General features: G+C 57.3%; 2 protein-coding genes across 14 annotated transcripts; one reads left to right on the top strand and one right to left on the bottom strand.

The window, feature by feature from the left end:
• The first annotated feature begins 288 nt into the window (after positions 1 to 288).
• Positions 289 to 3,568, top strand: ZACN (zinc activated ion channel). Its single transcript, XM_060135927.1, is given in 10 exon segments — positions 289 to 378; positions 444 to 566; positions 714 to 758; positions 910 to 925; positions 928 to 1,004; positions 1,264 to 1,432; positions 2,207 to 2,331; positions 2,463 to 2,670; positions 2,775 to 2,955; positions 3,397 to 3,568. Coding segments are annotated over 10 exon segments (1,206 nt in total).
• Positions 3,569 to 4,498: 930 nt separating this feature from the next.
• On the bottom strand, positions 4,499 to 22,107 carry EXOC7 (exocyst complex component 7). 13 transcript variants are annotated; one of them, XM_060135918.1, is made up of 21 exons: positions 21,958 to 22,107; positions 21,688 to 21,753; positions 20,354 to 20,538; positions 20,063 to 20,168; positions 17,570 to 17,792; positions 15,438 to 15,605; positions 12,381 to 12,473; positions 11,423 to 11,491; positions 10,303 to 10,448; positions 9,883 to 10,035; positions 9,513 to 9,611; positions 9,051 to 9,113; positions 8,714 to 8,780; positions 7,864 to 7,902; positions 7,064 to 7,129; positions 6,523 to 6,643; positions 6,212 to 6,307; positions 5,419 to 5,482; positions 5,157 to 5,198; positions 4,916 to 5,049; positions 4,499 to 4,670 (listed from the first exon to the last, which is right to left on the bottom strand). In XM_060135918.1, exons 1-21 carry the CDS (start codon positions 22,015 to 22,017, stop codon positions 4,568 to 4,570), a joined length of 2,163 nt encoding a protein of 720 aa, XP_059991901.1. In that variant the 5' UTR covers positions 22,018 to 22,107; the 3' UTR covers positions 4,499 to 4,567. The 13 variants fall into 13 exon arrangements, with proteins under 13 accessions (XP_059991901.1, XP_059991896.1, XP_059991902.1 ...); XM_060135913.1 differs by having other exon boundaries at positions 9,883 to 10,448; XM_060135919.1 differs by lacking the exon at positions 7,864 to 7,902.
• Positions 22,108 to 22,565: the final 458 nt, after the last annotated feature.

The following is a 22,565-nucleotide window of genomic DNA, read 5'->3' as shown; positions in this document are numbered from 1 at the left end:
CTGGTCTGCTTGATGGGGCTTGAGTGTGATGATTGGTTCCAGGTGGTGGAAATGGAGCAGGACCGGGAAGCATATAGGCAGGTGCCAGGTGGGCGGGGCTGGGTCCTGAGCTTTGTCTTCAGGTGTTTGCTGAACCTGGGGTGGGGGTGTGCCAAGTCCAAGGCTCCAGGGTTGGTGCGCAGAACAGCTGCCTCCAACCAACTGCCCAGTCGCGCAGAGAAGTGACTGAAGTGGAGGTCGTAGCTTGGCGCTGCTGCTCCATCCAGCCCCTCCGAGCAGCTGCTGCCAATGGCCCTGCGGCTCCTGCTCCATCTCACCTTTCTCGGGCTCGGAGCCGCACTGTGGATCCAGCGTGTCAGCGGTTGGCAGGTAGAAAGCGTAGGGTCTTGAGCTTTGGGATTTGCGCCCCAGGGCGCTGGGTGACCTCGACCTCCATCCCTCAGACTGGCCATCCTTCTTCAACCTCAACTCAACCCCAGGAGGTTCAGGAAACCATCCAGATTCCGAACGGAAGCGCGCCCCTGCTCGTGGACGTGCAGGTGTTTGTGTCAAACGTGTTTAACGTGGTAAGTGTCCTCAGGCTGTGGAGGACTCGGGGGCCCAAGCGCTGAGCTAGGAATGGGACAGGACTCAGCCTAGTGAGTGCCGGGGTCTCCTTCCTTCTTGTCACGTAGTACCCACCCCTGAGGTGACCTGCTGCCCCCCTCCCCCAGGACATTCTGCGGTACACAGTGTCCTCCACGACGCTGCTTCGGCTGGTGAGCACCCACCACCAGTGTGGGGGCAGGGGCTGAGGAAGGGAGACCTCTGTAAGCCCAGCACAGAAGCACTGGCCTTCAGCAACCTGCCAAGCCCAGGGGCGCATATATACGGAGAGCGGGAGCCTTAGTAGCATCCTTGTGTCCCTAGTCCTGGCTGGACACTCGCCTGGCCACCGGCAGGGCAGAGTCACGCTGCCCTGGGACTCTCTCTGGACACCAGGACTCACTATCCGGGAGGTGTAAGTGAGGCGGGGGGTCTTGTCTCAGGAACTAGGCAGGCATAGTCCTCGCTATTCCCCATCTAGGGCCGGGAGGTCCTCTTACTGAATATCCCCCTCCTGGTGGCCCTGCCACACCACGGGCACAACTCCCATGCCTTATGGAGCCCCTTCTGGAACCCCGAGGGCAGTGGATGGCAGCTGGGCATACGCTGGGGTCTCCCCCTCCTCCCCCTTCTGAGGAGGAGCTGGGCCACTGGCTGTGGTACCTTTCCCTCTGCAAGCTCTGGGTGAACTGGCAGGGCCAGAGCCTACAGGTCCGAGTGGACCGGGATGGCCACATTGAGCTCTACCTGGCCCTCACCACGGAGACCAACTGTGACTTTGAGCTTTTCCACTTCCCCAGGGACCAGAGCAACTGCAGTCTCAACTTCTTCGCTTTTGGCAACACTGGTGCTGACAGGACAGGAGCTGGGAGATGAAGGGAGAGGGGAGCCTCTGGCCTCCAGCAAACACCTTACACAGGGGTCCCGGGCCTGTGTTCACACCAGTCCACCCCCAGGCTTAGGGGAGCTGATCGTTCTGCTTTCACCGGGCACCTCCCACTCAAACAGCAGCCCCACCTCCTAGTCCTCCCCTGCTCTAGGCCGTAGCCCCCCTCCAGTCTTCTCTTCTCCCCCATCAGCTACCCCAGAGCAATGCCCCCAGCAGCCAGGGCCGAACTGCACACTTGTGTCAAGCCCAGAGGCTCAGGCTGCTGTTGGCTCATTCCTGGAAACATCCCGAAGGTGTACCCACCCAGTGAATATCCCACAAGCCCAACAGGTGACGTCCAACTCGGTGGCGAAGTTCCATCCTTCCCTACATCCCTCCTCTCTGGGAAATACCACAGCTGCCGCCCAACGAATCCTAATTATTTCAGGTGTGAGATGATATACTAGTGAATGAGCCTGTGACCATGTCCCCCTCATGAAGTGGTGCATTTATTTTTACAATGAAAAGTCACCTGTGAATCTGATAAGGCCCTTCTTCTAACTGGAGTAAACTTGGGGTCTTGCGAAATCCGGTTTGGAAAGCCCTTGTACAGACCAGTTTCCAAGTCTGCCCCCAGCAACCAACACAGGGCTCCAGCATCCCTGGGCTCCAGCTTGTCCCTGCCCCTACTCCCAAGAGAGATGCGGGGGCAGGGGTATTTCTAGTTCACTGTTCTCACCCCCACCCCTTCAGTGATGGAGCTGGAGTTCCAGGCCCATGTGGTGAATGAGATGGTGAGTGTCAAGAGGGAATACGTAGTTCAGGATTTGAAAACCCAAGTCCCATCCCAGCAGCTGGTGCCCTGCTTCCTGGTGATGGTGACTTGGGAGGTGGCTGCCGAGGGCTGATGGGGGCATCGAGGATGCACAGCCAGAGGCCGTGACATCACCCTTCTACCGCCCACCCCTGCGCAACCCCCACTGGAAAGTCCCGACCTTCTTCCTTCCAGTTGCGCCTACAGAACACAGCGCTAAAGGCCATCATAGCGCTCTTGATACCCGGGGAGGCACTGCTGTTGGCTGACCTGTGCGGGGCGCTGCTGCCCCTCCAGACGGCGCGCGTTGCCTACAAGGTGACCCTGCTGCTGGGCTACCTCGTCTTCCACTCCTCCCTGGTTCAGGCCCTGCCCAGCTTCTCCTCCTGCAACCCGCTGCTCAGTAAGGCCCACACTCTCGCCTGGCCGGGGGCAGGACCACCTTGTGCTGGGCCCACCTCATTCTGCCCGCACCTGCTGTCGCCCCACCCCTGCCCACCTCCCCAGTTCACTACGTCACTGCCCTGCTGCTGCTGCTCTTCATCAGCACCACGGAGACCAGGCTATTGTCCGGGCTGCTGGCCCACAGCAACCTCAGGGCTGAGAGCAGCCCCAGCCCGGTCCTGAGCAGGGAGCGGCATGACTGTGGGAACCCAGGGCCCAATCCTGACGGTGGGCAGGGCCTGGGGCCCGTTCCTTGGGGGCTGCTGAGGAAAGAGGCCTAGGGGCAGAGCTGGTGGGCTGGGGTTGCGGGTTAGCAGGCTGTTTAGAGGTTCCCGCATCCACTCTGCTGGCTCCACTGTCCCTGGGTTCCATCACGGCTGCCCTTGGAAGCAGCAGGTCTGAAGCAGGGAGCAGGGTTAGCCTCCCTAAAGGCCCGGGTGACTTCAGACTCCCTGAGATAACCCTCTGCCTCGCAGAGCCTCTCTTGTGGGACGTTTTTTCAACTCAAGATGACCTAGAATGGGCCAGACCCCAACATTCATTAGTTGCGACTCTAACAAAGGGAGAAATGCAGACTGGCGCCTCCTGGGATTCACCCTTCTGCTCCTGGAGAGCGTGCATGTCAGGCGAGCCCTGAAGTACACCTCCTTTCCCTGACTCTCCCCCACAGAAGCCTCCAGAGGAGTAAAGGGTCCAGGAGGAGCTGAGCTGAAGCTGCTGACATCTCCTTCCTGGTGTACGTGGCAGGGGTGCTGTGTAGCCAGTTCATCTGCGCTGTGCTCCGGATGTGGGCGACATGCAAGTCGGACCCAGCCCCTGGTGAGGCTGCACCCCACGGCGGGTGGCCCAGGCTGTAAGGGGCAGGGCCTGGGGCTACAGACCTGAGGAGTTGGGCTGTGACAGGGTCTCAGGAAAGAGGAGGGAGGGAGATCGACTCTCTTCCCTAAGCCTGGAGGACCCCAGGCCACCCTGAGCTCTCCCTTCTGTTAGCATGCAAGCAAAGAGTGTGGAATAAACCCATCATCCCAGTGCAAGGGCGCCTCAGGGGTTGGTCTTCACTGAGCTCAGCTGTTCACTCTTGTCAAAGTAGGTGGGGCCCATCTCATGCCCCCGACCCCCACTCTGCCCCAGATCGTCTCACGACTGTTCACTGGTCACCCAGTCCCCACACGCAGCCTAACTGCTCCTCTGCAACCACTGCTGCTTGGCTCCAGGCACGGGGTTGTCAGAACTCCTTCTGTGAAGTCCTGCGGAGCACTGGCCCCCAGAGGGCAGGGGACAGAGCACTCCCGCTCCAGCCACCGGGGGGATGCCTCGGGGGCAGAACCCCCCAGACCGCAGGACTGCGGGGATGGGGAATGCGGTCTCTGCACTGAGTCCGAGCGCGGGTCAACCCTGCTTGCCCTTCTCCAGGCCCTGTGGCTGCAGTGTGGCCTGCTCCTCCGAGCCCAACCCTCACGCCCGGGCTGAAGGGGGTTCTCCATCCCCAAGTCGGAGCTGGTCCGGGGGTGGGCCTGCTCTGCTCTCCTGCTCCTGTCCACACAAGGCGGCTGAGGGCACAGACCTCTGTCTTCCTTCTCTGTCCTTCCTGCCTTGAAGCCGTCACGTGGCCCCTGCGGGCCGCAGTCAGGGTCATGAAGCCCAAGGTGCGGAGGAACCCCAGAGTTCCGGGAGAGCGCTGCTTGTGTGGGGAATGGGGGCCGCGAGAGGAAGGGCAAACCAGGACCCGAGGGCTCAGGGACAAGGCTCCTGGTCGGGGTGGTGGAGAAAGACCCCAGGGCCCAGAGGCAAGTTAACACCGGTTTATCTGTCCGATAACATGGCTGGTCGGCAGAGCCAGGCTGGGCGGTGGTGGCTCAGGCGGAGGTGTCAAACAGGCGATCGATCATGTCGCCCACCTGCTCCACGCGGTACTTGATGTACTTCTCAGGATTCTTGGTGAAGGGCACGCTGCCATACCTGACCAGGCGCTGAGGTCAGTGGGGATGCCTGGCCCCTCCCCAGCTCTGCCTCAGCCTAAGGCCCTCCCGATGGGGTGCCCCTGGGTGATGTCTGGGTCTGGCCCCACACCAAAGCCCTGGGCACTGGATCTGCCACCCAAACCCACCACCCTCTCCAGGTTTCCCTGAAGAAGAGAAGGACCCAGTGGTCCAGCCGGGGCAACGGGGAGCGTGGGGCTGGGAGGGCAGAGACGGAGGGCTAACCTGTGCAGAAAGGCCCCGTAGGTCTCCTTAACAATGTTTTTCTGGGCTTGGCGGATCTTGTCCCTCTGCTCCGTGTCGGGAATAGCCCAGGCCTTCTGTATCTTGCACAATTCTTCCAGGCCATCGTTGAAGCCCTGGTCACCAAAATGGTGGAAACAGAAGTGACCCAGAGACAAAGGTTTGAGTCTGTGTTGCTACAGTAGCAGCAGCGATCAGTGGAGCAGGGAGGAGCCTGACTTACCTTAAAACGTTCCTTGATCACCTGCCGCTCCTTGTCCCGAAGCTGGGGGGCCAGGGGAGACGGCAGAGAAAGCGTCCCTCAGAACAGGATCGTCCTGCCCCTGCTCCTTCCCCAAACCCCAAGCCCAGGCCTCTCCCCTGCTGCCTGGATGGCCACGGGCGTCCTCTGCTTTCTCATCCCAGTTGTCTGTTTTTTCCCAGAGACACAACAGAAAGCACCACATCTGCTAGACATCCCTTCCCAGCCCAGGCCTTCAGCCCACCTTGACTCCGGGTTGGAACACAGGCAGGTTCTTCTCAGCGATGTAATCAGTCACCTTTAACCAACTGCCAGGCAGGGAGGGAAGCAGAGGGCAGAGGAGGGACAGCCTCAGGCAGCTGCTCCCTCCCTGGGGCTGGACTGCTTTGTTTTTTAAAAATCTCTTGATCTACTGGGGGAGAGGGTGAGGGCAGGGATCAGTGTGGGTCATAACTAAGCAAAACATAGCTGAGATCTTTTTCCTTGGGAATAAAAATGTTCAAGCTGCTCGCTTTTAAAATTAAGGACAGAAAACAACATTCAATAAATTGAACAAACACTACCAACTACACTTCACGTTGATATCATGTCCAATTAAGATGGAGAAGGAGATGAGGAAAAAGGGAACGGAGGACAGATAAATGGGAAAGCAGAGGGAGATATGGTCACGAGGAAGAAACACACAAAGGGAGAGAGAGACGCACAAACTAAGAAACAGGAGGAGAGGGGCAGAGACAGCCCTGTAGTGGGGCTCAGCCAAGTTCAAGGGACCTTGTGGGCTTGCTCTTCACCTGGTCTAAACGTTACCCACATCTCTGACGGGCAGCCCTTCAACCATCTTAGTCGTCACCCTTGGCAACTACCCTTCTCCACCCCACGAGTGTGATTAAAAAACAAGTAGAGGATTGGGGTTCACAGGGTGGCAGTTCCCCGTCATTGAGCCCACTCTGACTGGGCCCGGCATCCCGAGGCTCTGAGAAGCAAGCGTTACTGGTGGGTACACAGGTCGGGGAGCGGGAGGGTGGGCAGAGGCCCACCTGCGCTGGTAAGTCTGGATCTGCTGCTCAATGTGCTCACGGTAGGAGCGCTCGGCAGTCTTCTGGGTCACGGCCACCAGCTGGATCAGCTCAGACCTGGGGTGGGAACAGGCGAGAGAGGAGGGGACGATAGAAAGGCTGCCGGTCTCTGCAGGAACACCAGTGGGGCCTGCCTCCCACCTCCCTGGGTCCTGGGACTGTGAAGGGTAAAGCGGCGTCCTCCCCGCCCTGGACACGAGGGGGCACAGCCAGCCCTGGCAGGACAGGCAGGGGCAGGTGAGAGCTGCAGACCAGCACCCGTAGCCACTTACTTCTCCAGGGCCTTGAGGATGTAGTTGTAGTTGTTGTGCAGGAAGATGGCGCTCAGAGCCGGGTCCTCATACACCTTGGACTTGCTCAGCAAGTTCAGCTGCAGGTTGCCCAGGACTTTACCTGCACAGGGCAGGATGTGGTCACGCCTCCCGTGGCATTCTGACCCAAATGACCCAATCATGGGGCCCACAGACCAACTCCCACCCGTCGCTCCTTGTCCTCCCGGACTCGAGACCCCACCAGCCTTGGGAGCCTTTTGCCGAGCACCCGCGGCCCCCCAACCAGAGGTCAGGCTGCGATTCTAAAAGTCGGGGCGCTGGCGCTCAGGAGCGGGACCTGGACTAGCAGGAGAGCACAGAGAGGAGACGGAAGGGAAGAGGCGGGGAGGCAGGGAGGCCGGACCCCGGAGGCTGCTGGCTGGCGGGGCGCTGGTGCTCAGGAGTGAGACCGGACTAGCAGGAGAGCACAGAGAGGAGACGGAAGGGAAGAGGCGGGGAGGCGGGGAGGCGGGGAGGCCGGGCCCCGGAGGCTGCCACTCACAGATGTAGGTGCTCAGGAGGCGCTTGCTGAACTCGGAGCTGTAGCTGGTGGCTGAGGAACTGGTCTCTGTGAGAGGAGGGGTCCTGTTACACAGCAGTGGCAGCAGCCGAGACCCTCTCTGGCCTCCCCTAGGCCCACGGAGTGGCTGAGGAAACCCTGGGAGGGGCCCGAGCCTCCCGGGGACGTGCTGAGCTACAGGGCTCCCTTCCCGCTGTGGGGGGCGCTCCCTGGGACTCTTCCTGGAACCCAGGGCCGGCGCCTCCATGGTCTGGGCTGGCAGGGGTAATGAGCTGGCCCAGGGCCGGCAGGAAGGCTGGCAGGACAGGAACGGGACAGCCTCTGCAACCCAGCCCCCGACCCATGCTGGGGGTACCGACAAGGCCCACTTCTCCCATTTGTCAGCAACAGAGTCTTAGAATAGGCCCCCCGTGGCCTCTCCCCCTTCACCCCCACTGCCCACAACCTCCTCTACCAGGCCCTTCTGAAGAGAGACTTGCTGGCTGCACAGAGCAGAAAGCCAAGGGGGGAAGGGAGCGGATGGGGGAGGAAGGGGACAGGGAGGTGCTGGACCAGCTTGAAGGGTGTACTCAGGGTGCTGGACACAGCAGATGCTGCCTGGAGAAACCCAGAGACAGAAAGTGGCCGTCAGGGAGCTGAGAGGGTTGGGAGCACCCGGAAGGAACCGTGTGCCCTCTGACCCCGCTCCTACTGGGAGTCTGTCCAGGTGCCTCTGTCCCCAGGGAACCTCACTCAGGGGGCTTCAGAGGGGAAGGATGGGGCTGCGGAGCCCTGCTGCTTACCTCGGGGGTCTAAAGGAATATTGTATGTGTCCCCAAGAACTACGCAGTGAGAGGCAGTGCGCACAGAGGGGAAGGGGGGAGAGACAAAGGAGGGAGGAAGATGCAAAGTGCAAAAACAGGTTAGAAACGGCCGCAACACCCGAGCCAAGCAGACCACTCCCCGCGATGCCAGGAACAGACAGCAGGACAGCCCAGGCTGGACCCCTGAAGGCCAGCGACACACTGGAAAGTGGACATCTGGAGACCCACAGGCCAGAGGCTGCACCTTGGCTCCTTGCCCCTAGACTGGGGGGAAAAGGGAAGGCCTGGGGCCCAACAAGCTGGGCTGGGTCTCAGTGCTCGGAAGCGCGCTCTTCCCCACGTGCTAACCTCCTGAGCCCCAGTCCCAGGACAGCAGTCACAGTCCCGGGAAGACACCAGGCTGGCCCTGAGATGCCAGCTGTAAGGGGTCAGCTGTACTGGACTAATTAGAAGGAAAGGCAACACAAGAGGAGGTGGGGAAATGCAGGAGGGGCGGGGCTAGGAGGAAAGGCAACACAGGAGGAGGTGGGGAAATGCAGGAGGGGCGGGGCGGGAAGGGCACCTCCAAACAAGTGAGTTCTGCTCTCCAGAGTGAGGACAGTGGAGGGAGCCGAGAGGGGCTGGAGGCCAGGAAAGGTAGTCATACCCCGGCTGCTTTCCTGATGCTGGGCCCAGATGGCCCAAGCAGCTTGGGGGTCCCGCCACAGGCCACATCTCCTTCCCACTCCACAGGGCGGGGGAAATCTCCTCACCCAGAGGGGGCTAACCCCACGTCTCCAGGCCAGAGGGAGGAGTGGGGCACGGGGCCCCGCTGGGAGGTGCCAAGTACCTTGGGAGGCCAGCATGGCGCCTGCTGTCTCCTGGAAGTCCAGGAGCTGCTGCAGGAAGAGGATGGCCTGCGTGGGGAGAAAACAGGTCCAGGAAGAAGGTCAAGGGCAGGACCCAAAGGTCGGATCACCTCCTACAGTTCACCCCTCTGACCATTCCAGGACAGGTACAGGGCCAGGGGCCTGCCCAGTGAAAAGGGTGGCTGCAAACTTCGTGCTTCACCCTGTGGGTTTGGCCTCCTGGGAAAGGCCCTGTCTGCTGGGGGCACTAAGCACCTTGCAGTCCATCCTGCCCCCTGCGCCCCCTCCCCGCCCCAGGAGCCCCCGGGCAGCACCTACGTTGCTCGTGAGCTCGTGCACGGTGCCGTCCTTGGGCATGTTGTACTCCTTGTCCGGGTCGTTCTGTGGGAAGAACAGCCCGACTCCCTGAAGCAGCTCCCGGGGAGTCCCGCGCCCACCCCACACCCCAGTCTGCAGGCTCATGGCGCCACCTCCTGGCAGACAGGTGTCAGGATGCCCCTTGGGCACAAAGGTGAGCGGGACAGACATACGGACATGACTACATGGGAAAAGCGGGGCAGGAGCTTGACACCTGGGGTGGGGGGCCTCTGGAGACCCTGGGGAAGAAAGGGGGGCCCGTGGGCACTGACAGGAGACTAGCAGCACGGCCGGCTTCCCCACAGGGCAGGCCCGCCCCTCTTGGAGGCCTGCTTTCAGAAAGAGTTTCCAAGCCAGGTCACCGGCAGCCCTGCCCACAGCCCCACGGGCCGTCCTGCACGGCAGCGAAGGGAGGGAGAGCACCTTGATGTTGTCAGCGAAGTCCTCCAGCGCTTTGGCTCCAACGGTCTCCATGGAGGTGATGAGGCTGGGCAGCTTGTTCTTGGTGCTGGCCGCCGTCCCCTGAGGAAGCACATGGCTGCACAGGGTGCCAGAAGCCGGCTACAGGCTGTGCCGGGGGCCCTGCTCCTTCCCGGCCCCTCACCCCAGGGGACTGTCTCCCCTCTTCACTCACCCTGAGAGCACCTCCACATGCCCGGGACCCTGAGGAAGCTGCTGCCATTCACCCTCGGAGCGGACCCGTGGGGGTAGAGAACACAGTTCTCCTGGGGGGCCGTGCCGGGCAGCAGGATTCCTCCTTCCGGGGTCCCCAAGGGCATCCTCACCCACATACCTGGAGCACCTGGTCAAACTCAGGCTTGGTCTGCTTGAGGTGCCGCAGGATGGGGAAGACGGTGAGCACAGCCGAGAAGTCGTGTCGGATGATGGCCTTCCGGGCAGCAGCCACGATGTTCTCCCCTTCAAGCATCAGCCCGTCCAGGGCATCCTGAGAGAGCGGGGCAGGGAGAGGGCTCAGGGGAGGGGGCAGACAGCCGGTTCCCAGGGACGGTGAGGGCACCTGGAGGGGCGTGGGGGAAGTATGCCCCCAATGGGGAGGTCCCGACCGGGACACGCCACCCAGGACAGATCCCCAGGATGGGAGGTGGAGGTAGTGGCTGGAGTTGAGGGCTGTGGACCGCATGCCCGGACCGAACTCAAGCTTCTGCAGTGACAGCTCATGCTGGGGCATCTGGTCAGGGCCCAGGGGCAGGACCTGTATCAAAGAGTCAAAGGTCTTTTTCTGATGGTGCTCAGGGATGACGTCCGTCAGCAGCTGGTACTCGCTCTGGGCCAGCTTGACAAAGGCACTGACGCAGTGAATGTAGGCGTCGGTCTCCACGTCCAGCATGTCATCTCTCCCTGGGGGGAAAGCAGTGCCCCTGAGCTACTGGTTTGGGGCAGACCCTCTCCCTGCTGGGGGGTGGGGCACGAGTCTCCCCAGTTCCTGGCCTGTAGCCAGACTAGCAGCAGATGGGGAAGACGACTGTGCTGGCAGAAAGCTGGGAGAACTCCAGCAGGCCCGGCAGGGTTTGCGAGGAAAAACGGGCTGAGTCCAGCCTTTGTTCCAGAATGTCAGGTACGAGAGGTGTTGGGGAGATGGATAAAAAGGATAAGATCCCCCAATCGACTTCCTGGATAAGACACGCCTGACCCCAAGACTGAGGATTCTGAATTGTACTGGGAAGAGGACACCCAGGGATGGGCAAGTGGCCGCGTCCACCTCAGGGAGGCAGGCTCAGTGGTCGTCCATGTCCGAAAATGCTGGGCCTCTGGAGCCAGATACCAGCCCCGCCAGGCCTTCTGGAATGTATAAAGAGGCAATGGGCTCTGGTCCATAAGGCTAGCTGGCGTGGCATCAAAGCTGGAGATGAGGCAATGTGAGCCTCAGAGGGGGAGGGCTCCTTGGTTGTCAGCTGCCCAGCAGGAGACAGGATCCCGCTACTGCATTGCAGGCTGGGGCAGGGGTGCCCGCAGGCAACCTGGTCCTATGTGCCGAGGGACGGGCTCCGAGGAGTCAGAGCTTTGGAGCCATCGCTGGAGTCAGGTGTTGATGCTCCCTGCCCTCCAGGGGCCCGCCTGCCCTCTCTGCCCGCCTTCCGAGTGGCGGCAACTTCTGCCCTTGGCCCAGGCCCTGAGAGCCAGGCGTGCACTCCCACCTGGAGAGAGGCAAGGGGACCTAGTGCCCAAAAGAGAGACAGACCGGAGAGAGAGAGGCGAGTAGGCCGGGCTCATCCTTGGAGCGGAGCGGCCGGCTAGGCCAGGCCGGAGCAGGCCCTCTGGGGACGGCCGTGAATGCAGCGGCAGCTGCCCTCGGGCTGGGCTGCAGTACTCACCGGCCAGTGGCCCGTGCTTGTCGTTCAGGGCCTCGGACAGGTGCTTAACTCGGAAATCATGCTCGTGACCTAGCGAGACGTCGGCCGCAAACACAAGCAGCGTTTATCCAGGGGCGGGGTGGCTGCCTCTCAGGGGACTGGGAAGAAGCCCTCGACCTCCGGGGGGGTATGTGAGATGGGGTGTAGGGGAGGGGGCATTGGAGAGGGCTCTGAGCCCCTCCTCTGCCACAGACCACCTTGGGAACAGCCATTTCAAGCGTGACTTGCAGTGCCCCAGACCATCCTCGGGAGCTGGTTTCCCCACGCCTGGAGGCTGAGAGAAAACCGGGTTTCTGAAGCGTTTCCAGCAGCTGCGGAAGCTCTGATGCTCAGCCCCAGGGGGTTTATCTCACCATATTTGGGGAGAGATCCAGTTAGAGAAATGTCACTGCCCAGTGAATGGGGACAGGCTTCTTTTCGCCCCCAGGGTCATTCTTTTGAAGGTGGATCTGGTCCACTAGGGCAGGGTTGTCCTTCCTCTGATGGGAGGGAGGCAGGGACATGGTGTACGGGCTGCCTGTCCCCTGTGGCACATGCTCGCCTTTCAGGTGGAGGGGGGCGGCCAGGAGGCCTCGGCCGCCTTGGTCCTGCCACTGCTGGTCTGAGCGTGAAAGGGCTGCCCGTGACAAAGAACTTTCTCTGAGTTCAAACAGGAGACAAGGACAGAGACAGGGAGGGGAGGGAGCGGGAAGCCTCCGGGAGGGCAGAGCCGCCGTCAGCCAGACAGGACCAGGCCGAGGGCCATGAAAGCTGTCCCCGAGCCAGCTGGGGTCAGAGGCCCAGGACCTCAGTTCCCACCCCTGGTCCCCTCTCAGGGTTGCGCCCGAGGCCCTCTGGGGGGGTTGGAGGCTCTGCCCTACCACGTGAGTGGACACACGGTGGAGGAGGAGGGAAGAGGAGAGGAACACAGGATGATTACCTTCCAGAGGAATGAGGTTAGAGCCCCCCTTTTTCCCATCTAGACCATGCTGGGAATACTGTTTCAGAAGGTTCTGAGCCTTACGGATCGTCCCTGTCACCAGAGCCACACAGAGAGGAGATAAGAAGACCTAGGAAACGAGTGAGAGGAAACAGCAACAGCCCTCCACCTACCCCCCAGGCCCACGCCCACCCCCAGCAGAGAGCACGCCCGGGTACCATCTCTCCCAGCAGGCCTCTGCCGGGCCCGCCCCCAGCAGAGCACGCCCGGGTACCATCTCTCCCAGCAGGCCTCTCCCGGGCCCGCCAGAGGCCCCGCAGAAGGAGATGGAGGAACGGACACATTTCGTTCCCCCAGTGGAGCTCCTGATCCTGCCAGTGGCCCTCATTGTTCCAGATCTGAGTTCATTTTAGGAAGTGCAGAGAGTGAAGGAGATGAGATGGGCAAAGATCCACCAGGAGACGCCAAAAATAAAAAACAGTACTGAGTGGCACTTAACTCAGAAATAGACAAGGGCCTGGGATGGAGGAGCTAGCGATGGAGCCCTCACACCCAGAAGGCGAGACCAGGTGGCAGAGCCTGGGGGCACCTTGAAGCAGGCAGGCCCACGGCTCCTCCCCAAAGGGCAGGCAGAGTTCTCCGGGCATGCTCAGTGCCGGGACGCGGCCAAACAGTAGCCAGACGAAAGCAGCACCCAGGAGTTGGTGAAACGGGACCGAGCTTCCTGGGCGAGCAGCGCCCAGGACGGAAGGCTTGGAGACCCAGAGGCAGACTGGCCCCATACACCAGGGGAGGGACCCAAACCACCAAAGCAATTGGGAAAAACTCAAAAGCCAGAAAGAAGTTAATAGGAGCCAGTCACACAGAGAGCAGGAGGGAGGGCAGCAGGAAAGGGCACATGCCCTTGGCACGGGGGGGAAAAAACCAACAGTTAGTATCACAAGTGAGCACAATGGAAACAAAACTGCAGCGCCCACAGCCTCCAGGGTCAGCCGCCTCTGTGGGAACGAGACATCTCAGGGCAGAAAACGCGGGGAAATAAAACAGCATCTAAAACAGATGTGTACAGCTGCCCTGTTAACAAAATGTACTGGGGCAGGGGAGGCGCCCATGAGCGTAGCTCCGCCCCTCTTCCCTGGGGACTCCCAGGTGCCCCCTCGCATCTCTGAGCGCAGCGAGGCTCCTTGGGGCCTGGCAGCTCCCCAGAAGGCTAGCGGAGGAGGGGCAGCGTCTGAGCGGCTCATCTCTTTCTGTTTGCACCAGCCGCAGTTAGTTACTAATAACCAAGTTTGGGGCTTGGGCTCAGCATCTGGCTGGCTGGGTTCTGCCCCTTCAGTGAGCAGCCCCGCTAATGAGCGAATCAGTGCCCTGCCCCACAACCGACCAGGAGCAGGTGGGCCCGCCGGGCCTCCAGGAGCCTCGCCAGTATGCTCACGTGGACGTGGGCTGGGGGCACTGATCCGGCAGCCGCCAAACCCACCAGGGGCACAATTACCACAAACGACGTTGAGGTCGGTGTTTCATTACCCACCGAGGCCTCCCTGCTCCTCTCCTCAAGAGCTGGGAACTGATGTCCCAGGGGCCTGATTCCCTAGTTCCTGACGTCAGTCCTGAGCCCCCCAGCTCCTGACAACTCTTGAAACCCCACAGAAACCAGAGGGACGCTCAGAGCCCGAGTTTTCCTCTTGGGGCTCTAAGCCAAGCTAGATTAGGTGAACTGGGGGCCCCGAGATCAGATCCCTGCTCCCTGCATGGCCAGCAGCACTCCTGGATGCAGTCGGGGTCCTGGGGCCTCCACTGGGCCCATCAGAGAAGAGACAGAGGGGAAGAGAGCACAGACTCGCCAAGGCCCAGGCAGCCTCGCAGCCTCCCGGAACCAAGGCACAGAGACGGACAGGCCCAGGTGCAGGCAGCTGCGGCCGCGCAGGCTGGCTTAGTAGAGTCACCGTTTGTGGCAGGTTCCCCAGGGGGTCAGCCAGGATATCCACACTGGAGGGGGGGGAGGACAGTGCTCTTCCTGCTGGGGCCACCCAGATTCCCTTATGCTCTGCTCCCTTGCGCCCCTGCGGGCACCCTCGGCTCCGCCATATCTCCGAAGCCTGAACAAAGGCCTGAGGAAGAGCAGGTGCTCGCGGTGTCAACAGGCCCCTCGTTCTCTGAGGGGCAGGCAAGGAAAACGCTGTCGTGAGAGGCGGGTCCCACCGGTGCGTGTGCCCACAGCAGCAGCTGGACAGGGAAGGCTAGGGTGGGAGCAGCCCCCAGCCTCACTGGCGCTCTCTCCCTGGGGCCTGCAGCAGCCCCTCACCCTGGAATACCCCAGCCTCTCGAGGGCCACACCTCTCAGCAGCCAGACACAGCCAGGCTTGCCAAGCGGAAGCTGACACACAGGAACACTGTTTACCCGGAGCACAGACTACAGGGGACATGATGACGGGAAGAAGGACAGACAGTGAGCTGTTCGCCCAGGACACTGACGCCCAGGGCCCAGGCGTCTCCCACCTCAACACCCCTCCCTTGACTCTCCCACCGCAAGGCACTAACTTCGAGTGGAGCCCAAAAGCCGGATTAAGGTCTTTGGAGAAGAAGGCGTGGCATTATTTTCCTTTCTGGGTGACTGTGAAAGTGTAAACTCTCCCCTATCCACTTCTTCAAGCCACCCTGGCCTTCTGCAATGTGACGGCTGCAGTGCCTGCCCCTGTCCTGTCCACAGTTTTGGCGGCAGCAGCGGGCCTGGCCTCCTGATAGGACGACGCAGGGAGGAGAAGGGGGTCCAGCAAGAGGCTCTGCCCCGGCACCCCTGTCAGCCCACCTCTCCGTGCCTGTGACCCTCCACTCCAAGGACACTTATGTAGCCCCCAGACTCGGCTGGGTAGAGAGGAGCTCACCGGGTGGGGCCTTGCTAGGTGGGCAGACACCTGCTTTCTGTCCTGCGTACCTATAGTTGGGGGTCGCTGTGAGGTCAAGCTGTAGCGGCTGCTACCCCCAGGGTGGGCAAAGGCAACCCGGGTCCCACAGAGTTTCTGTCTGGTTCTGAGGTGGGCCAGGGTGGGGTCTCACCTGGCCGCTTGACCGGCTTCTTGGTAGGTGTGTCCTTCCTCTTGTTGGGGACAGCAGGGGAGTAGGGGACCCCAGACGAAGAACTGCTCTTCCGGAAATGCTCCTTCAGGCCTTTGATGGAGCGGTCCAGCTGGCTGGAGCGGATCTGGTAGTAGACGTTCATGAAGTCTGAGGAGAGATGGGCGACAGCTGGGGTTCCTGCCTCTGCCTGGCCCCAGGGCCTCCCTCTCACTTCCAGACGCAGCTCCGCAGGGCAGCAGCAGTGCCCACCACTGTTCCGTGCTAACCCTTCCCAGCGGCCTCCCACACGGCCTCGTCCGTCCCAAATCAAAGGCTTAAAAGGGAAAGTATCCCCCAACAGAACCAACAATTAGCTGTCATTTTTTATTTTATTTATTTATTTTTGGCCGCGCTGTGTGGCTTGTGGGATCTTAGGTCTCCTGCCAGGGATTGAACCCGGGCCCCTGGCAGTGAAAGTGCCAAGTCCTAACTACTGAACCGCCAGGGAATTCCCTGTAAGGTTTTTATTTTCTTTTTTTTTGGCCATGCCACGTGGCATCTTCCCTGACCAGGGATTGAATCCATGTCCCCTGTGCGGGAAGTGCAGAGTTTTGACCACTGGACTGCCAAGGAAGTCCACAGTAAGGTTTTTTTAGATAAAAAAAAAGGTAAAGTTTACATCCAGCTTCAACTTGCTAAGGGGTCAAAGGATGTGAGCAATTTATATGCAGTAAAGAGACAACAAATGTCACTGAATAAAAAAACACACCATTTCTTTAGCCATGAATGAAATGCAAAGTTTAAAAAATTCGAGGATTGTGAAAGCCCTGTCAAAAAGCTAAGATAAATGAAGCTAATGAAGAACAAACAGCTGTGGGATTTTCGATGGGTCAGTCGACTGGCCCCACCTACCCGGAGAGGAACTCAAGACGGCAAGAAGGTTACAGATCTGTTCAGACAGTTCTGCCTGATAACCGTACCTTTGAGAAAATATCTCAGAGAACTTCCTAAACAAGAAAAGCAAGCCATACAACTGTGCTCACTGCAGCACTAACTGTCAATACCGGAAAACTGGAAAATCCAAAAATGCAAACGAGCAACGAAAAAGATACGAATGCCACGGTACACTTTAGCAGCTCCCAACGAGTGTGTCACCAATGTGAAAAATGGAACAGAACACTGAGGCTCTGACTGAAGGGGACTGAAGGGTCTGGAAGCATCCACTGGCCTCCCACTTATCCCAAGGGAGCCCCTGAAAAGCTCCTGCCGAGCCCTCATCTCCCACAGTGCAGCTCATGAGCCACAGACGTGCCGTGTGGTCAGTACAGGCGGCCCTGAGACCTGGCACCACAGAGTCCTCGAGGGAAGGCAGGGACAACACACACTGACAACTTGGTATGTGTACAGACTAACAAAGAGACGAAGGGTGCGGGGGGGCTAAAAAGCTTTCAATTGAATATTCATTACAGGTGGTTTTTTTTTTTTTTAAATTTTTTGCTTAACTTGGGATTTAAAAAAAAATCCTGGGACTGGATTTAAAGAAATGATGGTACCAACATACCATGGAATATTATGCAGCTGCCAAAAAGAATGACGCAAATATACACGTACTGATACGGAACACTCTCAAGACGTATTACTAAGTTGAAAGCAAAATAAAAACAAAACAATCACAGGGGAGTGTTTAGTATGCTCCCTTCCACTTGGGAACGAGGAGCAGATACACACATATTTATTCTCTCTCTCTCCCTCTCACACACATGCAGTGGCATAAAGAATTTTTTGGAAGGGTATAAATAACCTTAACAGTACTCATCTTTGGGTTATGATACTGTAAGCATTAGGGAAGTGGGGAGATGGACTTTTGCTTTTCACCTAAGCCTTTCTGTGCTACTTGAAGTTTTTATAATTAATCAAAAAAAGGAAAGAAACAGGAAAGTAAGGTATATAAAAAAAGCTTGAATTTAGCTAGATTCATAATTTGATACATAAGCTGTAGACTTACTCCTCATATTGTTTCCTACTAAACTCCTTTGTTTTAAAAGAAATGCAGGAGGATTAAAGAAACAAAGGGCAAAGTCCACTCTCTCTGGCCCTGCCGCCTGGGCCCCCGCCTCCCCAGGACACCTCACCTTGGTTGCGGCCATATTCCACCAGCCAGCGGGAGATGCGGATCACGTCCTGCAGCACACTCTCAGGCAGATGCTCTAGGGGCACCTCCTCCTGTACCTCCAGGTCGTCCTCACCGCTGATCAGATCCAGGATGAGCACAGGGGACACGACCTTGCTATGCCGGGTCATCAGGCTGCGGAACTCGGACTCCAGCGACTCCTTCCCCCGCTCAAATAGCAGCTTCTACAGGGAAGAAGGAAGGAAGGGGGGAGGGGAAGAAGAAAGAGGGTCCACGGCTGTTCCACCATTCAGCAGGCCCTCGTCTCCCCATCCCCTTCCTTTGCCTTCCTGATTCTGGGCCTCGGCCCTCCTCTGCCTTCACTTCCTTTTTCCCAGAGAATAAACGGTGGGAAGCTTTGCTTATTTCTTTCCCTTGTGTTCTCTCAAAACGTATGTTCATAGGTGAAACCCAGAGTTTTACAAGAAGTAGGTGCTTCACAGATATCAGTTGATTATTTTCTCATTGTACCATTAATTTGTGTTCTTGTTAGAAAAGGGGTTGCAAAAGAAAAAAAATAGATAAATTGGACTACATCAAATTAAACACTTTTGTGCTGTAAACGATACCATCAGAAAAGTGAAAAGACGATTCACAGAATGAGAGGAAATACTTGCAAATCATGTATCTGATGAGCGAAAGGTATCCAGAGCAGATAAGAGAATTGAAAACGTATGTCCACACAAAAGTTCGTACACAAGGGTTCATAGCAACACTGTTCATAACAGCCCAAAAGTGGAGTGTCCGTCAAGTGATGGATGGATAAACAAAATGTGGCAAATCCTTACAATGCAATATTATTCAACCACACGATGGAAGGAAACACCTCCACACGCTACCACGTAGATGAACCTTGAAAACATTATGCTAAGTGAAGGAAGCCAGGCACAAAAGGTCACATATTGTGTGATTCCATTTTCAGGAGAAGTCCAGAAGAGGTAAATTTACAGAGACAGAAAAGAGATGAGTGATTACCAGAGGCTGGGCGAATGGGGGAGGGAAGGGAAGAAGAGTGACTGCCAATGGATTTCTTTTTATAGGCGATGAAAATGTTATAAAATTTATTCCGGTGTTGTTGCACAACTCTGTGATTATACTAAAACTATTGCGTTTTATACTTCAAATGGGTAAATTTTATGGTATGTGAATTATATCTCAGTAAAGATGTTTTAAAAATAGAGAGAGGAGTTGGAGCGTTTCTGCTTAAATGGAAAGTACGTCCTCTGGGGTAAACCTGTAGCATATTCTTTGTACTCTCCTTCTCCAATCCACTCCCACACCCAAGTTCTAGCACAGAGCTCTTCACTCTGTGATCCAAACTTGGTAGAGACCCTCAAGAATCAAGTTCTCCAGCCCCTGGCATCCCAATCTCTGAGTCCACGCTGCCCACCCAAGGGCTGCAGTATTATGGTTTTACTGGTGTGTGCCCACTGCGTTACTGGTGTGCCAAGGTATTGATCTTGTCAGTCCTCCGGGAGGCCAGGTGGCGCTGTGCGCAGCCAGAGACCACTGGCTAGTTACCACTTTACCCCAGTGTGCCACACAAACATTCTCATTTCTGATGGGGCCACGATGGGAGAAAAGCTGGGAGGCTCTGTTCTAAGCAACAGCTTTCTGGGTGGGAGAAAAGCCAGTTTCCCATCTTTGTTCCTCAGCCCACCCCCTCTTCTGGGTAAGACACACGCCTCAGGGCAAGAACTGTGGTACCACCAGGAAGGTGTGCCAGGGGCCTGGGGGTCCAAGCTGGCCTGCCCTCTGATGTTCCTCAGTGGCTGGGATGTCTGGGCCTCTGCTCCCACCTTTTCTCCTGTCTGCATTCTCTCCTTTCCTCAATGCATTGAGTAAACCTCACTTCCCAGCCCTTCTCCATCTCCCTCTGGTGATCTAATAAAGACCCCAAAACTTAAACACAAAGATAGGACACCAAAAAATTGAATATGAAAACATGAATGCAGGTCCCCTCACTAGTCAAATTCATTGAGTCAGAAAGTAGAGTGATGATGGCCAGGGATTGGTGGGGAGGAGAAAGGGGAGTTAGTGTTTAATGGGTACAGGGTTTCAGTCTGAGATGATGAAAAGGATTCTGGAGATGGTTATATGACAGTGTGAACGTACTTAATGTCACTGAACTGTTCCCTTAAAGATGGTTAAAACGGCAAATTTTATATTATGTATTTTTTGCTACAATAAAAAAATACCCATGCATTTATAAAAATCAAATGTTAAACTTATACTTCATATTTAACTTATAATTTAGTTAAATTATTAAGATGCAATAAAAATGTATACCTGTGATTTCTGAGACAGAGATCTTAATGCCTACGGTATGTGTACGGTATTATATACTTCTGTTTATTCTACTACATTCTCTTTTAAGCTGGTTCAGTGTCTCTCATGAGACCAGGGCCGTGACTGGTGTCCCCAAACCTCTCACATCACTCTGCTGGCCCCTTACCACTTTGTTGAGCTCTGGGCTGTCTGGGCTGTTGTCCTGGAAATACTCCACAGCCTTCTGAATCTTGGCCATGCTTCCCAGGTACTCTTCCAGCCTACCTGTGGGGCTGGAAAGGAGAAAAGTCCTATTAGCCTGGGCAGAAAGAAGGACCAAGAGAATGGTATTTGGAAAGGGGAGAAGAGAATTAACACAGGGGACTCTAGACTCAAATATATTCTACTCCTCCCTTCCAAGGCCTACAGCCACTGGTCCGAGAGGCGTTAGGAATGTGACCTTCTGGCCCTAGCTCACCCCTCCCTGATGATCTTCTCAGTGTCACTGGCCACATGGTAGTAGCTGATAACGTGGTCCAGACAGGACAGAGTCTTCTCAACATTCTCCTGCAGCCGCTGCAGGTTCTCCGTCTGCTTGTGCACAGGGATGATGGAGTTCTCCAGCTTCATAAGGCGACTCTCAAAGGATGACAGGATAGACACCTGCGGGGGGAAGCTCCGTGCTCTCAGGCCTCAGGGCTGTCCCAGCACCGCTTCTGCCCCCCACCAGGTCTTTGGCAATTGCTGCCTCTTCTCTGGTTTTCTAGACAATAAGCTCCATGAGGGAAAGGACAGGGTACACCTGTTCACTGCTGTATCCCCAGAACCTACCATGTGCCTGGCACATAGGAGGTGGCCCAAATAAATTGGCTGAAGTTTGATTTGAAGGCAAGTCAAGCATTAAATTAACTCCTCCTCAGATAATCACCTCAGGATGGCTTCCCTTCCACCCTTTGAAGTCAAATCTCAATCTCTATTCTCTCTGATGCTTTCCTGGACTGAACGGGAAGTAGTTTCATACAGGGTAGCCTCAAATGCATTGCTGGTACCTTCAAAACCCTTTCTCTCCAAGAGTGAATCTCATTAAGTAAGGACTAGCACCTGATGACTGTGTTACTAAATACATACTCAAGTTTGTATCTGCTCGGTTTGTGCTTTTGTAGTCTTCTCTAGGAACAAGGAAGGAAACTCTTATTTACTGAGGACCTATTGTATACCAGGTACTATGCAAAATGCATCTCTATGCATTAGCTTCTATGACCTTCACAGTTACACTGGAGGTTGGCATCGTCCGTTTTAGCAGAGGAGGTAACTGAGGCTCAGAGTTACCTGTCAGGGGCCACACACAAATAAGTGGAGGGGCGAGAACTAGACCCCAGATCTCTCTGACTTCACAGCTCATTTTACACCTCAAGCCCTCTGGGGTGAAGGCTGAGTCTTTTTCTGCCCTCAGTAATCCCAGAAGTGGAAACCCGGCCGTCCAACCCTCACTTGAATTGACGATGATGCATGGCCAGTACCCAGCCCACCTAAGTCAGTCTCACTAAATGTCTGCAGAAGGAGAGAAGGAAGAATGGAGAACTTAGGCAGAAAGCAGAAAGCCCAGGCCAGTGGGGGCTGCAGCATCCGCAGCGAAGGGGCGGACGAGGGGAAGGGAGTGTTAAGAGACGTGTCATACTGTTGCTAGAGAAACCCACAGCTTACCACCACCGCTACCCAGACCGGCACCCCCAGGCCTTAGGTACCGGAACTACCGGGTCGCAGGGTTCTCCTCCCGCGTCTGGAAGCCCTCCCAGCTGAGGGGTTACTCACCATGTTCTTGGTGAGCTGGTCGCTCTTCTCCAGGCTGTCTCGGATGAAGGACAGCGTCTCCTCCTCCTGGGGGGAGCGCAGGCAAGGACGTCACCAGAAACCGAAGGCTAAAGGAGACCACCGCGTCCTGGATCCACGGCCTCGCCCCTGACTAGGTCTCCTCGCAGGGAGGGACCCCTCCCACTCCCGCCGCCTCCCTGAGTAGAGGCCCGGCCCGGATCTCGACCCCTTCCCTCACCTCCTCCCCCGCCGCCCCAGCTCCAGCCCCACCTGCTTCAGCTTGTCCTCGATCTCCCGCCGCCGGGCGGACGCTTCCTGCGGGGGTATCATGACTTCGACCCCCCCAGCGGCTCTCACCGCCCAGTACCTCGCCTCCGAGTGCCCTCTCGGCTCCCGTCCCTGTCACACCCACTTCCGCCCGCGGCCCCGCCCCGGGGCGCGCTGATGCGCCATGTTAGGAGTGGCAAGCTGAGTGCGCCTGCGTGCAACTCAGTGCAGGGGGACCGGGCAGGTGGCCATCTTGGGTGTGGCAGAGAATTGTGTTCGGGTTTGTCCTTGATGCGGGTTTCCACCCTGAACAGAGAAAGTTCTCTTGAGCGGCGTTTTGTCACAACAGTTACAACTCACTTGCCGTCTTCGTGGGAAGGCTGACTCTTCTCACAAAGATCAATGACGAATTCGTTTCTCCAGATCGAAGTCTGGATCCAGGCATCGATGGCGCATTCCCCACAAAGCATAGCACAGTGCTTATCACACAGCAGGCGCCTAATATGTGTCCATTTAATGAACAAGGGGCCTGTGTAATCTCGTCCCCCTTCGGCCCTAAAGCTCATGTAACGAGCCCTGTGTGCAAGCCCTCGGCTGGGGACAAAGTGGTC

Source organism: Lagenorhynchus albirostris, chromosome 20, assembly GCF_949774975.1.
Source record: "Lagenorhynchus albirostris chromosome 20, mLagAlb1.1, whole genome shotgun sequence".
NCBI lineage: Eukaryota > Metazoa > Chordata > Mammalia > Artiodactyla > Delphinidae > Lagenorhynchus > Lagenorhynchus albirostris.
Note: the sequence above shows the minus strand (reverse complement) of the source record. Positions and strands in the feature narration are given on the sequence as shown.

Coding starts and splice junctions, on each gene's coding strand:
- EXOC7 (XM_060135913.1), bottom strand. CDS start 22,017: ATGATACCCCCGCAGGAAGCGTCCGCCCGGCGGCGGGAGATCGAGGAC. Junction 6,308..6,522: donor ATCCTCAAGGCCCTGGAGAA/GTAAGTGGCTAC, acceptor TTCCCACCCCAG/GTCTGAGCTGATCCAGCTGG. Junction 4,671..4,915: donor TACGGGGCCTTTCTGCACAG/GTTAGCCCTCCG, acceptor GCGCCTGGTCAG/GTATGGCAGCGTGCCCTTCA.